Source organism: Chenopodium quinoa, unplaced genomic scaffold (assembly GCF_001683475.1).
Source record: "Chenopodium quinoa cultivar QQ74 unplaced genomic scaffold, ASM168347v1, whole genome shotgun sequence".
In the NCBI taxonomy this organism is placed as follows: domain Eukaryota; kingdom Viridiplantae; phylum Streptophyta; class Magnoliopsida; order Caryophyllales; family Amaranthaceae; genus Chenopodium; species Chenopodium quinoa.
Window position 1 is genome coordinate 1935950 of NW_018742461.1, and position 11970 is coordinate 1947919.

Genomic DNA, 11970 nt, shown 5'->3' on the forward strand with positions numbered 1-11970 from the left:
TTTCACTCAATATATGGCCGTGAGAGTGAGAGTGAGAGTGAGGATCGTGTATTAATAAATACGCGGTAAGATGTTAGGTATTTTATTCATATTGGCGTTACTTATATATACTGTAGGTCTATCTAGGTGCAGTCACTCATGGACAATTCAACAAATAAAGCTACCAATTAATAAATAAGAATTTATTCTAATAATAATATTATAAGGACGGAGTACTCCGTAACTCATAATGGCATTAACAAATCATATAACAAGTCACCTTATAAACAGAGAAGGAGCCAAACGTTGTGCTGAGCTTTACAATTACAGTATTCGAGTTAAAGGACTTTCTTTAAAACCCTTTTTTCTAAAATTTAATTACACTTCAATCCGTTCTGGTTTGGAGTAGATTTGACGGGATTTGAGGCTTTTAGCAGTATTTTCTTGACTTTTCCTAGCTTATCTTAACAGCCTGTTTTCTAATTTAGAAAAATTTAGTGGAGATTAGAGATTGATAGAGAATAAGAGAGTAAAAAACAAAGGACAAGAATAACAGATGATACCATTTCTCCAATTCCTAAGACTTAAAAAAACAAGTTTATTCAATTCCTACTCAATACAGCCTGAAGTTTGAGATTTCTAACCTCATCAGTCAGACAGTCAGACAAACATCTGCTTAACCCCTCACCTTTTCTTTCTCCCACTTGAAACTCAAACATCCTTAAACTTCTGTTGTATCAACAACTGAGCTTCTTCAACAATCTTCTTCACAACTTCCCCAGCAGGTAGAATTTCCTTGATGAGGCCGACACCTTGCCCTGCATACATCCCCATACTCTCGATATCACCTGTCGTTGTTTTGTTAGGCACAGTTCCTGCAAAACGCCTTACCTCCTTTTCCTGCAAATGGCAAGGGAACCTGTCAACTTAGAAGAACTCGATAGTAGCTCAGAGTGTTACATGTCAGCTGAAGCAAAATCCCTTTGTATTAAGCTAAATTCCTTCTTTCCTTTTCACACTTCCTAATAGCAATTGCAGGAGTGACTAGTGAGGGAGGTGGGAAATATTATTACCACTCCATGAATTGTTGAGCGCCCAATGACAGGCTGGTTTGTCTCATCTTCATTCTCAGGAAGAGATCTCCAGTCACTAAAGAATGGAGTTAATAAGACGCGTTGTGGTGCTCCAGGCCATCTTGCACGACCAAATACATTAGTATACCTCAGTTTTGGAACATTCAATTAACTTCCTCTTGTACACAGGATGAGCATAACTTTCTTCAGTTGCGAGAAACCTATACCATGCAGATGATATTAGCCTCATCAGACATGATAAAAAAATGATAAAGAACATAAGCTTTCAGGAGGCGATAACATTGTTTATACAATCAACCAGTTCACATATAGTGTTCAATGATAATCCGTACTTGCAATCTGAAAAATTTCCATTAATATTCACTGACTAGTTCGGTGAACTAAGTTTGAAGTATTAGTACTTCTGAAACCCATTAGACTCCTTAATAGTAAGCCTTTCTGCTTCACGAAAAAATACCAGTTATTTCATACCTAGTGCCAAGGGCAACACCTCGTGCCCCAAGGGCCAAAGCAGCAACATAACCACGCGCATCCACAATGCCACCTGCAGCAATTACCGAAATATCTCGTTCCCCGATCAGGTCAACTACTCTAGGCACCAAAGCAATTAACCCTTCCTGTAAAAAAAATGGAAAAGAAGAGTTTGCTGAAAACTAGACGTAGAAAGAATCAGATAATTAATATGGGATGCATGGGAGAGTACAACAGCATCAACATGAAAGTTGGAACGTATGAAGGAGTCAACAACATGTATAGCATTAAACCATTATAAATGTTCACAAACTGTTAATTATTTCCACTTCTAAACATCATCTGTAAGACAAGACGGTAATAGAAATGCTAAAGGCAAGCAAATAATAAGACATGTTATATTGCTTCCTTTTCTACCATGAGCAAAAACAGAGGTCAGAACTCAGAAATGGTCACACAAACAATTTTCTACAATACAAGGGCCAAAAACTACAATGACAATTTGAAATCAATGTTTCCCCAATGCCTCTAAAAATCCTCACCTTGAACAGGATATGGGAACTGGGAAGTGAAATACATAACCTCATCTATAATGACAGAGGCACTATTTTAATTGACCTTCAATCAAACAAGCAACTAAAATTCAAAGCACGTGTAGTTACCTGATCTATCACATGCCCACCTGCTTCACGTCCTTGTACAATGATTGCATCTACTCCAACATCAATGGCCTTTTCTGCTGCTTCAATACTCCCAACCTTGTTCACACAGGCAGCTCGACAGTCAATCATCAGAGAAATCCTCTGGATTTACCAGTCCAGCTGTCTACGAAAGTGAGTTCAGATGGCATGTTAAACCCAAGACATAATTATGGGAGCAAAATATACCCAGTGATCTTTGTCATGAAAATAATTCACAAGACAAGACTCTTGTAACCTAGAGCTACAGAACTTGGACTATACAGGTTAAATCTCAGAGTTGCGGATCTTTGGAAGTGGCAAAATTTACCAGATCAGAAGTTCAGGACATGAACCTCCAAAGTCTAAAATCAGAGTATGACAGCTGAATTAACTAACTCATCAAATCACTGCACTACCACATGATCATAGCTCAGCAAGTACCTCCACATAAATAAATTCAAACAACGCATATGTAGCAAATCCCAATGGATGAAGCCATGTTTCTAAACCAGCAAAGATCCACAAGGCTAGTTTTCACAACAACAAGAAAAAAACATAGAAAACAAAGCAAAAGAATTAGAATGACAAAGGAAATCTGTATTGATTGAGCTGATAGCAACATCGCCTGCATACCACTAAAGCAAACTCTAAGAAATCTATGAGCGACCCAAATGTTTCAATCTGAGAGCTCCAGCGTTGGGCAAGACAGGAATCACTAGTTTATGTGTTTCGAGGACCTTCTAACAATATACCATAGCATACAAATTTTAGAAAATTAAATACAGCCCATGCAGGAGGTTGAACAGTATATATTAAGCTCTCAAAAGAGTTAATTAAGGCCTCCAAGAGTCCTGGCAAGCAATGGGGACCAGGTGATGGGAAGAGTCAGGCGACCTGAGTTGGCTACCCTTGACTTCATGTTTATACGTCTGAGGGGCTATCTAAATAAATACTCCGTAATAAACTTTATTATTTCCTCTTGCCAATGGCTGTCAATACATTGGTCTAACCTTATATCTAAGAGCAAACTAGAAGAAAACTCCATGAAACCTCCCAAAGACCATCCATCCCCATTATGGGTTGTGACTTGTGAGTAACTTCCTTAGTCATAGCCAAGATCTACTGGTGCACATCTGACATATCAGGTTCCTATCACTGATAACGGTATTGGGTGGTATTGCAATTCAGACAGTCAATGTTTTTTAGGTATAATTAGGATGCAGCTAAGCCTACTATACATTGATATTGTCGTACTAAATCGACTACCAATAGGTCACCAGGGAAAATACTTGCATCTATTCTCACTGACTACTTGATCCAATAAATTTTAATATGTGTTTCAATAGCTTTTGAGGATCAGCACAATAAATTTAAATATATGACGATATAGCCAAAAACAACTCTGCATACCAAAATATGCAAAAAAAAAAATCTAAACTTACTTGGAGAACAACTTTGACACCAGCGTCATGAGCTCTATGAACAAGCTCTTCAGATACTTCACCCCAATATAATTGCAGTACAGCCACTTTCTCCTCAAGTATAGCTTTCACATTTTCTTTATGAGGAAATGCCAAAACAACGCCAATGCCAAAGGGTTTGTCAGTCAAGGTCCGAGTCTTCCTTATCATCCCCCTTACATAATCTGGGCATTCCTGCCAAAAATGATCATACTAAACTGTCAAGAGTGTCAACTAAGTCTGCATGGAGTAATGACTATTATTTCTATGTAACATTATAGTTAACATCAGGAAAAAATAAAGGGGGGGGGGGGGGGGGGACATGGTTTATTTAAATTCCACTGATCATCCTCTTTCTCTCTACAAAAAATAATCCTTTTTTTCCAGAGTTTCTGTAACAAAATGATCTTTCTAAACATAGGTGGTCAGCATGGTTATTATATCTCTGGGAAACACATCAGCATACTGAAACTGATAGAGAAAATCCACCACGGTGGTGTCAACAAGAAAATTTATTATGGCCTATACTAATAAGGGAAGGCCAGACTAATCTCATTTTTATTATTCTCAGCTTAAATACAACATGATAGAGGTAAAGAAACATACAAATATGAAAATGAAACTTGGAATAGCAACTATCTAAAGGAAACATAGACTTGCCCTAACCAGATAACAAGTTGCTAAAACTTAAGATCCCAGCTTGAACCAAATTTAATATAATGCTAGTTGGAAGCTCTACGAAGATGAGCAAAAACATTTTGTCTTCACCTAGCTTACAATCTATCATAGATATTTCGAAAATTCAAGCACTACTCTCCCCTGCACACCAGCCCAAATAAATATCCAATATGAGGATCACAGCTTTCTTGCTTCACTCCGACTTATCATCCTATAAGGTAAGGAATCTGATTGTAATTTACAACTGGGAACTGGGAAACACATAGTAGTCATACAAATTCATAAAATTTGATGATTACTTTTTTAAAAAACTATGAAGGTATCAATTCATAATTCATATCAACTTCTCACCTTCAGGGTTAGTCCTTGATTATTGAAAATCGCTTACAATTTTACATCTAAAGGCTCAAACTCACTTCGGGATTTCAAGGAGTCGAATCCATACAAATTTATCAGGCAGCTGTGAGTTTGGAAGTGGGTCAAATTGAATAATTCAATTTTAGTTGTTCAGATAAGCCTTAGTCTCCTCTTACCCAATACATATTATTGGATCTTATGTTCAAACTCCCTAATACACTTTCATTGTTATAGCTCTAACAAGTCACCCAACATAATGCAACAACACACATCATTATCATCCTTAGATAAACATCATAATGCAATAATTAACATGACCACCAATAAGCGAAAGGTGAGCAAAGTGATCAACTTCAAACTATGTATCCATCCAACCAATCAATCTTAATTAAATCAATCACAAACTAACTTACATCATTTACATAAATCAAACTTCAAACAAAGCATCCATCCTATGATTCCTATCCATCTATCTATATTGAGAAAAACAGTTAAATAAAACAAATTCATCCATTTATCTATCAATCATGAGATTTACAGTTAATAAATCAACATCAACTACAAATACCCAAAAGCAAATTTCTGATTTTTCTCACACACCAGAATAAAATTTAACAGTCAAATCAAGTAAAAAAGAAATTACAGTTGATTATGATCACTATGTACAACATAAACTCCATAAATTGCCTCTTTTTGGGGGGTTTTTTATGGTTAAATTAAGAACTATGTATGATCATCAAATCGCTGATTATGATTAATTCCGTGTAAAAACCAGAAACAAATAGTCAGTCATAAATTAAATAATTGAATGAAAAAAAATGGGAAGAAATCAAACCCAATCAGGGGCTCGAAGAAGGCCAATTGCACCAGCATTAGCAACCGCAGCAACAAGTTCTGGACCAGAAATGTCGGGACCAAGTGGGGCCTGCACAATTCCATAGTCAAAACCCAGAATTCCATTCCACCCCATTTGTTTTTACCTCTTTCTTCTGTGAAAGTTTTCCTCTTTATCACCATAAAAATGGTGGGGTTTATTTTATGATAAAAAAAATTCAGAAATTGGGGCATCGAATGAGAGAGATTAGATGTGTGTGTGTAAGCGAGGACGTAAGCAAAGGAAAGAGAAAACCATTTTGTAAATTGCATTTTTTTGCAGATGGCGGGCGATAAGCTCAGAATTTTCCATTGTTTCCTGTTTTTTACGAAGTTCGTTTTTCTTTTTTTTTTTTTAATAATTTATTAGGAAACACCGAAGCACTACTAGGGTGAGCAATACTGAGCATGGGTCGAGTACCTGTACCGTTAACATTATGGGTTCAGGTATCCGATAACCAATAACACTAAATATGATATCTATTAACCGAACTGATAAGTTCGGGTACTTGAATTGTCAGATCGGTTATTGGGTACCCAATATGCTATCCAATAATGAAAATTTAGACTTTATAATCTAGTTATTATGATATCATTCAACACTTATTAACAATAATACCATATGATCATGACCAAATTACTAATAATATTACTACGGCTATTTCACCAAATGTCACTGAGCACTTTAATAATTCACCCAAGGTTTTCAAAATTCACCAAATGCCACCGAGTTTTAAAAAAATTCACCAAGTGCCATTAATGACTAACAGTCGTTAGTTGGCCGTCAGTGTCCATTAGTTGACTGTTAGTTGACCCCATCACTTGCCACGTGTCACCTTCTGATTGATCTGTTTTTTAAAAAAAAAATTAAACAAGATTAAAAATAAAAAATAAACCAAAATATTTTGGAAAAAAAAACCACCAAATCACCACCCACCACCCCTTCTACCACCCTCACCGGCAGGCGTGCCGGCCGCCCCACCCCTTCCTCATTCCCTCTCCGTCATCTTTCCACCATCATTAAAACCCACATTCAAGCTCGAAGGCAAGAACACAACATGCTCATTTCTTCACCATTTTCTACAAAATTACTATCAAAATGCTCACAATCAAGAATGCAACAACATGGGACAAACAATTTCATCAAACAAACATTACACGAGAAAGCCCCAAATCGATTTTTCAAAGGGGGTTTTCGAATTTTTCACAAATTTAATTTGCATGAAATTCGACAATGAAGCAAGGATTATAAATGAAAATACTTACATTGCAATGAGAAGAAGAAATTACACACAAATTGCAAAGAAAACCAGCGGAATTCGAGCAAAAAAACGAGCACCCACGAATCGAAAAGGGGTTTCGGGTTGTGTGGGTGGGTGACCGGAAACAAAAAGGGGAGGGAAAGGGTGTTTTGGGTGGGATGGCCGGAAATCGAAAAAGGGAGGGGAATGGGGTATTGGGTGGGGTTACAGGAGTCGAAAAGGGGAGGGGAATGGCTGGGAGGCTGGCGGACTTTCGCTCTCCTCTTTGCTGTGCTTCTCCCTCCCCTTCCCCTTCCCCTTCCCCTTCCCGGCGGCAGGGGAGGCTGGCCTAGCTGGCTCCCTGGTGGCTGGCTTTTTTTTTTTTTTTGTTATTTTAAGATTTTTTTAAAATTGAACTAATCATATCATGACATGTGTCATGATTAAACCCTAATGACTAACGGAGTTAACGGCCGTCATTCATTAATGGCACTCGGTGAATTTTTTTAAAACTCGGTGCATTTTGTGAATTTTGAAAACCTTGATGGCATTTGGTGAATTATTAAAGTGCTCAGTGGCATTTGGTGAAATCGCCGTAAAATCAAAGAACCTAGACACCAATCACCAACCTGTTTTATTTAACTATTCAAAGCTAGTAGCTACCTCATCTCTTTACAATTAGAGAAAATACGAGCGGCTATTTCACCAAATGTCACTGAGCACTTTAGTAATTCACCAAATGCTATCAACCTTTTCAAAATTCACCAAATGCCACTGACAAATAATGCATTGACACCTCGTTCCATTAATGAGGTCTGCACGTTAGTTGTCCATTACTGCGAAATTACTATTTTGCCCTTTAGTGTGTTTAATGGCACCATAAAGCACATTGACTCTCTGATTTGACCTATTCAATTCAAAAAAAAAAAAAAAAAAAAACTTCCCCCTTCTCTTATTGTTCTTCCTCAACCTATCTCCTATTCTTCGAGGTTTCACCATCATTCAAACCTTCAAATCTATGAACAAGGAAGAAGCGTATTGTAACAGCTGAACGACACGCGCAACAAGATCCAAGCTTTAACTGTTGTTGAATCTGGGCGAACCAAAAAGCGGTCACAAGTAGTGGAAGAAGTCGAAGGAAATCGCGAGTGGTGAAAAAAATTTTGAGGCTTTGGAGATAGCACGCAAGGTAATAATCTTTCTATTGATCTTCATTACGCGTACTAATTCCGATTTTTTTTTTTTTGCGGAAATTGAGTTAGGGTTAGGGTTTTCTCAAATGATCAGTTTAATGTGCTTATTTGACTTGACCTTTGTGAATTATTGTTAAAAACCTCATTTGTGGGTATGAATTTGGCAATGTGTGTATTGGTATGTTAGGGTTTGCGTTTTTCACAATATTTGAGTCCTTGAAGAAATTTTGCGAGTTGATCATGATATTTAGTTTGGTATGTGTTTGTTGATATGAATGATGTGTGTTGATATGAATGATGTATTGGTTGAGGATACTGACAGAACTAGTCTAATAAACCTGTATGAGTTCATGTTTGAGGATTCTGTCAAGCAAAATGTGATCCTCCCTAAATACTTTAGCTTGTCTATTTAGCCACCTAGAACTAATAGAAAGTTGGAGTTATGTGGGGATAGTCATATGCTGAAAATGTGGGAGTGGAATGAGGATAGGGAAACAATAGAAGTATTCTTAGAGGAAAAGGAAAGTCCTAGTTTGGTGTTTAAGGATGTTGAAGCAAGTTGGGAAAAAAGGGTTAAGGCAATGGTTGAGAAGGCTAGAGTGGATCAGGAAAAGGCCCAGAGGATGGCTAAAGAAGAGGATGCTGAGAGGGAGCTTATGGAACAGCAACGTTTTAAAGTTGCAGTTGAGGTTCCTATTATTGTTAATGCTGATGACTCAAATGTTGAGTATGTAAGAGTGTTTCACACTCCAGTAGCTGATGAGGTTTTCCATGAAGCATCTCAGCCTGAGCCTGAACGAAGTACTCAGCCCTTAACTCCACCTAAACACTCTCAACCAACTTCTCCTATGAACCAGCCCAAAACCACATGTTCTAGGAAGAAAATGTCACCTAGGAAAAGGAAAAGCACACCAAAAAAAAGGCCAACTCAAAGATCCCTACCTTCTCCTCAACCATGCACAAACATCCCAACCTTCTCCTCAACCACAAACATCCCAACCTTCTACTGAACCAACACCAGTCTCACCACCAGTTTCTCCTCAACCACAAACAGCACCAGTTTCATCTCAACCCCAACCTCCTACTAAACCTAAAAAGGGAGGTAGATCAAGATCTGAGGGATTTAGGTCAAAAAAGAGTGCTGCAAAAAAGGTTAATGCTGAGGGGTAAGGTGTTGCTTTAAGGAGATCAGAAAGAAATAGAAATGGAACAGAGCACCTACTGTTAATTTAAGTGAGGAGAGGTCTGATGAGTCTGGTAGTGATAGTGATAGTGAAGATGATGATTACATACAATTTGGCAGTGAAGAAGATGATGATGAGACAGATTTGGTGACTTAATAGAGGATGAGATAGAAATAGATTGCCTTCATGATGACATTCCTGACAAGCAATTTGAGGATTACCTTGATGGCAGTTCAACCATGGATAAGACCTATGGAGTTATGGGATTGATAGGAATAGTGAGATTTTTCTCATTGCCTATGGAGTGGTTGGTTCTGAGAGTATTGACAGCTGGGGTTATTTTCTGAGGAATTTGAAATGCCTTTTTGAGAAGGAAGGGTGAAGGAGAGATGATTGGACCTTCATCTCCGACAGAATGAAGGTAAGCCACCTGGAAACTAGTTTATTACATGTGATTTACTATTTTGTTTTTTTAAATCTCAGCCATTAAACTATTTTCTTTGCAGGGTGTTGACACAACAATTCATGAAACATTCCCTAGAGCAACTAGAAGAGTATGTTGCCATCACTTGTACATGAACTGCAAGACCAATGGATTCAGTGGTTCAGCCTTTCATAAGCTTTTCGGAATAGCAGCTGATACATACAATGAGTATGTATTCAATAAAGCAATGCAGAAGATACATGAGTACAATCCTAAGGTTGTTGAATACTTAGAGAGCTGCACTGAGTTATGGTCAAGACATAAGTTTTATCCTGCACTCTGTTGTGATCATAACACAACAAATTTTGTAGAATCTTTCAACTCATGCACAAAGCCCTACATAGATCTACCTGTTCCGAAACTACTTGAAGGTATTCACTGCCACCCATTAAATGTTGTAACTACTTGCATCAACACAAGTGCCCTGCATTCTTTTTGTTTTACAATTTTTGTGCATGTTGTTTTATAGCTATAAGGAAGTGGGGCATGAAGAGGATTGGCTCAAGGTTTGACAAAGCTATAGGCATGGGGGATATGGAGCTGACTGAATATGCAGCCAAGATTTTGCAAATAAGATCAGATGAGTCTAGGTTGTGCTATGCAACCCCATGTGGTGGTGATGAGTTTGAGGTGAGAGACCAACATGTGCATTTTCCCATCAAGATGAACACTGACACTTGTGGTTGTGGGAAGTGGCAACATTCAGGAAAGAAACGCTGCAACTGAAGCAAGCACATCAAACACCTCCTCTCAACCCAAGAAGAAAACAAAGAGAGCAGCATGAATGCATGCACTGCCACTCGGCTTTTTAATGCACAGCCAGTTTATCCATGTATTTTTTGAACATTAACAGTGTAGTGTGTGCTATGTTGTCTAGTTTTTTTTTTTTACATATCCTTGTAATTTTTGGGTTAACTTATTTAAACAGGAAGCAATTTTTGGGGCACATGATTTGAACAGGAAGCTATTATACACTATGCTTAAATGAAAGTGTATTTAAATGTGCATATGATTTAATTTCCCTCTTTATTAAATTTCATTGCAATTACAATAGTTCACTTCATCATTACAATCACAACTATTACACACATCAGTACCCCTAATTTCATAATACAATTGAGAACTTTTTGCTGCTGCTTGATTTTATTCTTCAATTGTTTCAATTCTTCATGCAAATTGCTTTGTCCTGAGCCATCCCTTACATATCAGCTTCCCCTGCTCTAACCTTCTTCATGCATCTGAACTTTGCACCATTTGAAGCTATTACATGAATCACACTTACAAAATGCAATCTGATTTTTTTGTTGGCCAATAAGGAGCTGCCAACTCATCAGCAAAAAAGTTGTTGATTTTTATAAAAGAAATAAATATATAAATAGTGAATCTGAAGTGAGTTTTGGGGTAATGTGTTAAAAATAGAGAGAGTCTGATATAAGTCTAATAATTAAAAAATAATTTAACCTTAATGAAAGGCTGACGTGACAGAGTCTGAATTATGAGTGTGGGTCTGAGGATAAACTTACCCTTAGCTAACAGCCTAACAATAATATAACAAAATAAGTCGAGTCACTCTCTAATCTATTTTATCTACAAAACAACCCCTAATTTTGTTTTATAACACTTTGTAATCTAACATTGTTGAAATAAATTGAAATTTTAAAAACAACAATGAATTATTCGTATTAAAACTTCAATGAATTATTAGTATTATATAATTTGAAATTTATGAATTTAGGAGAGAATACATGTAATTTTGACATGAAAGTTGCCAAAATGCATTAAACACGAGCAATGTGACCTTGCGTAGGGCATGCCTAAAGGTTTATTTTTTCTAGCAGATTGTGATAGGACAAAACGAACATACTTTGAAGGGACCCCTACTCCTTTTATAATTCATTAGAAGAAATTATTGAGTAGTTTCTTTGTCTTTAGCCGTCTGCATGCCTTAATTAGTCCTTTGTCATTTAATTTGTCAAACAATTACTAGAGTACGATCCAAATTTGGTAGAGGTCCTATTCAATTCTTTTATCTTCAAAAACAGCGGCTCGTGTCTATTGAGCGTCTGATTCAGAGTTAGATCATTTACAAACCTCAAAACTTAATGAATAGTCATATATTTCAAAACTTAAAGGACGACGTGACATTTTTTAATTCCTTAATCAAATACATTGGATAATTGTTTGGATCAACTTCTTATTCCATCTTCTCATTACTCAGTGTAAGTAACGTACTAACAAATGGCTTTTTTTTTTTTTTTTTAATCAAGTCATCAGGA

General features: G+C 37.0%; 1 protein-coding gene across 1 annotated transcript; it reads right to left on the minus strand.

Moving 5' to 3' along the window:
* Positions 1 to 521: 521 nt before the first annotated feature.
* LOC110718645 (probable nitronate monooxygenase) lies at positions 522 to 6096 on the minus strand. Its single transcript, XM_021897529.1, is given in 7 exon segments — positions 522 to 879; positions 1053 to 1199; positions 1201 to 1273; positions 1545 to 1690; positions 2207 to 2302; positions 3667 to 3879; positions 5555 to 6096. Coding segments are annotated over 7 exon segments (999 nt in total). The 5' UTR covers positions 5690 to 6096; the 3' UTR covers positions 522 to 690.
* Positions 6097 to 11970: the final 5874 nt, after the last annotated feature.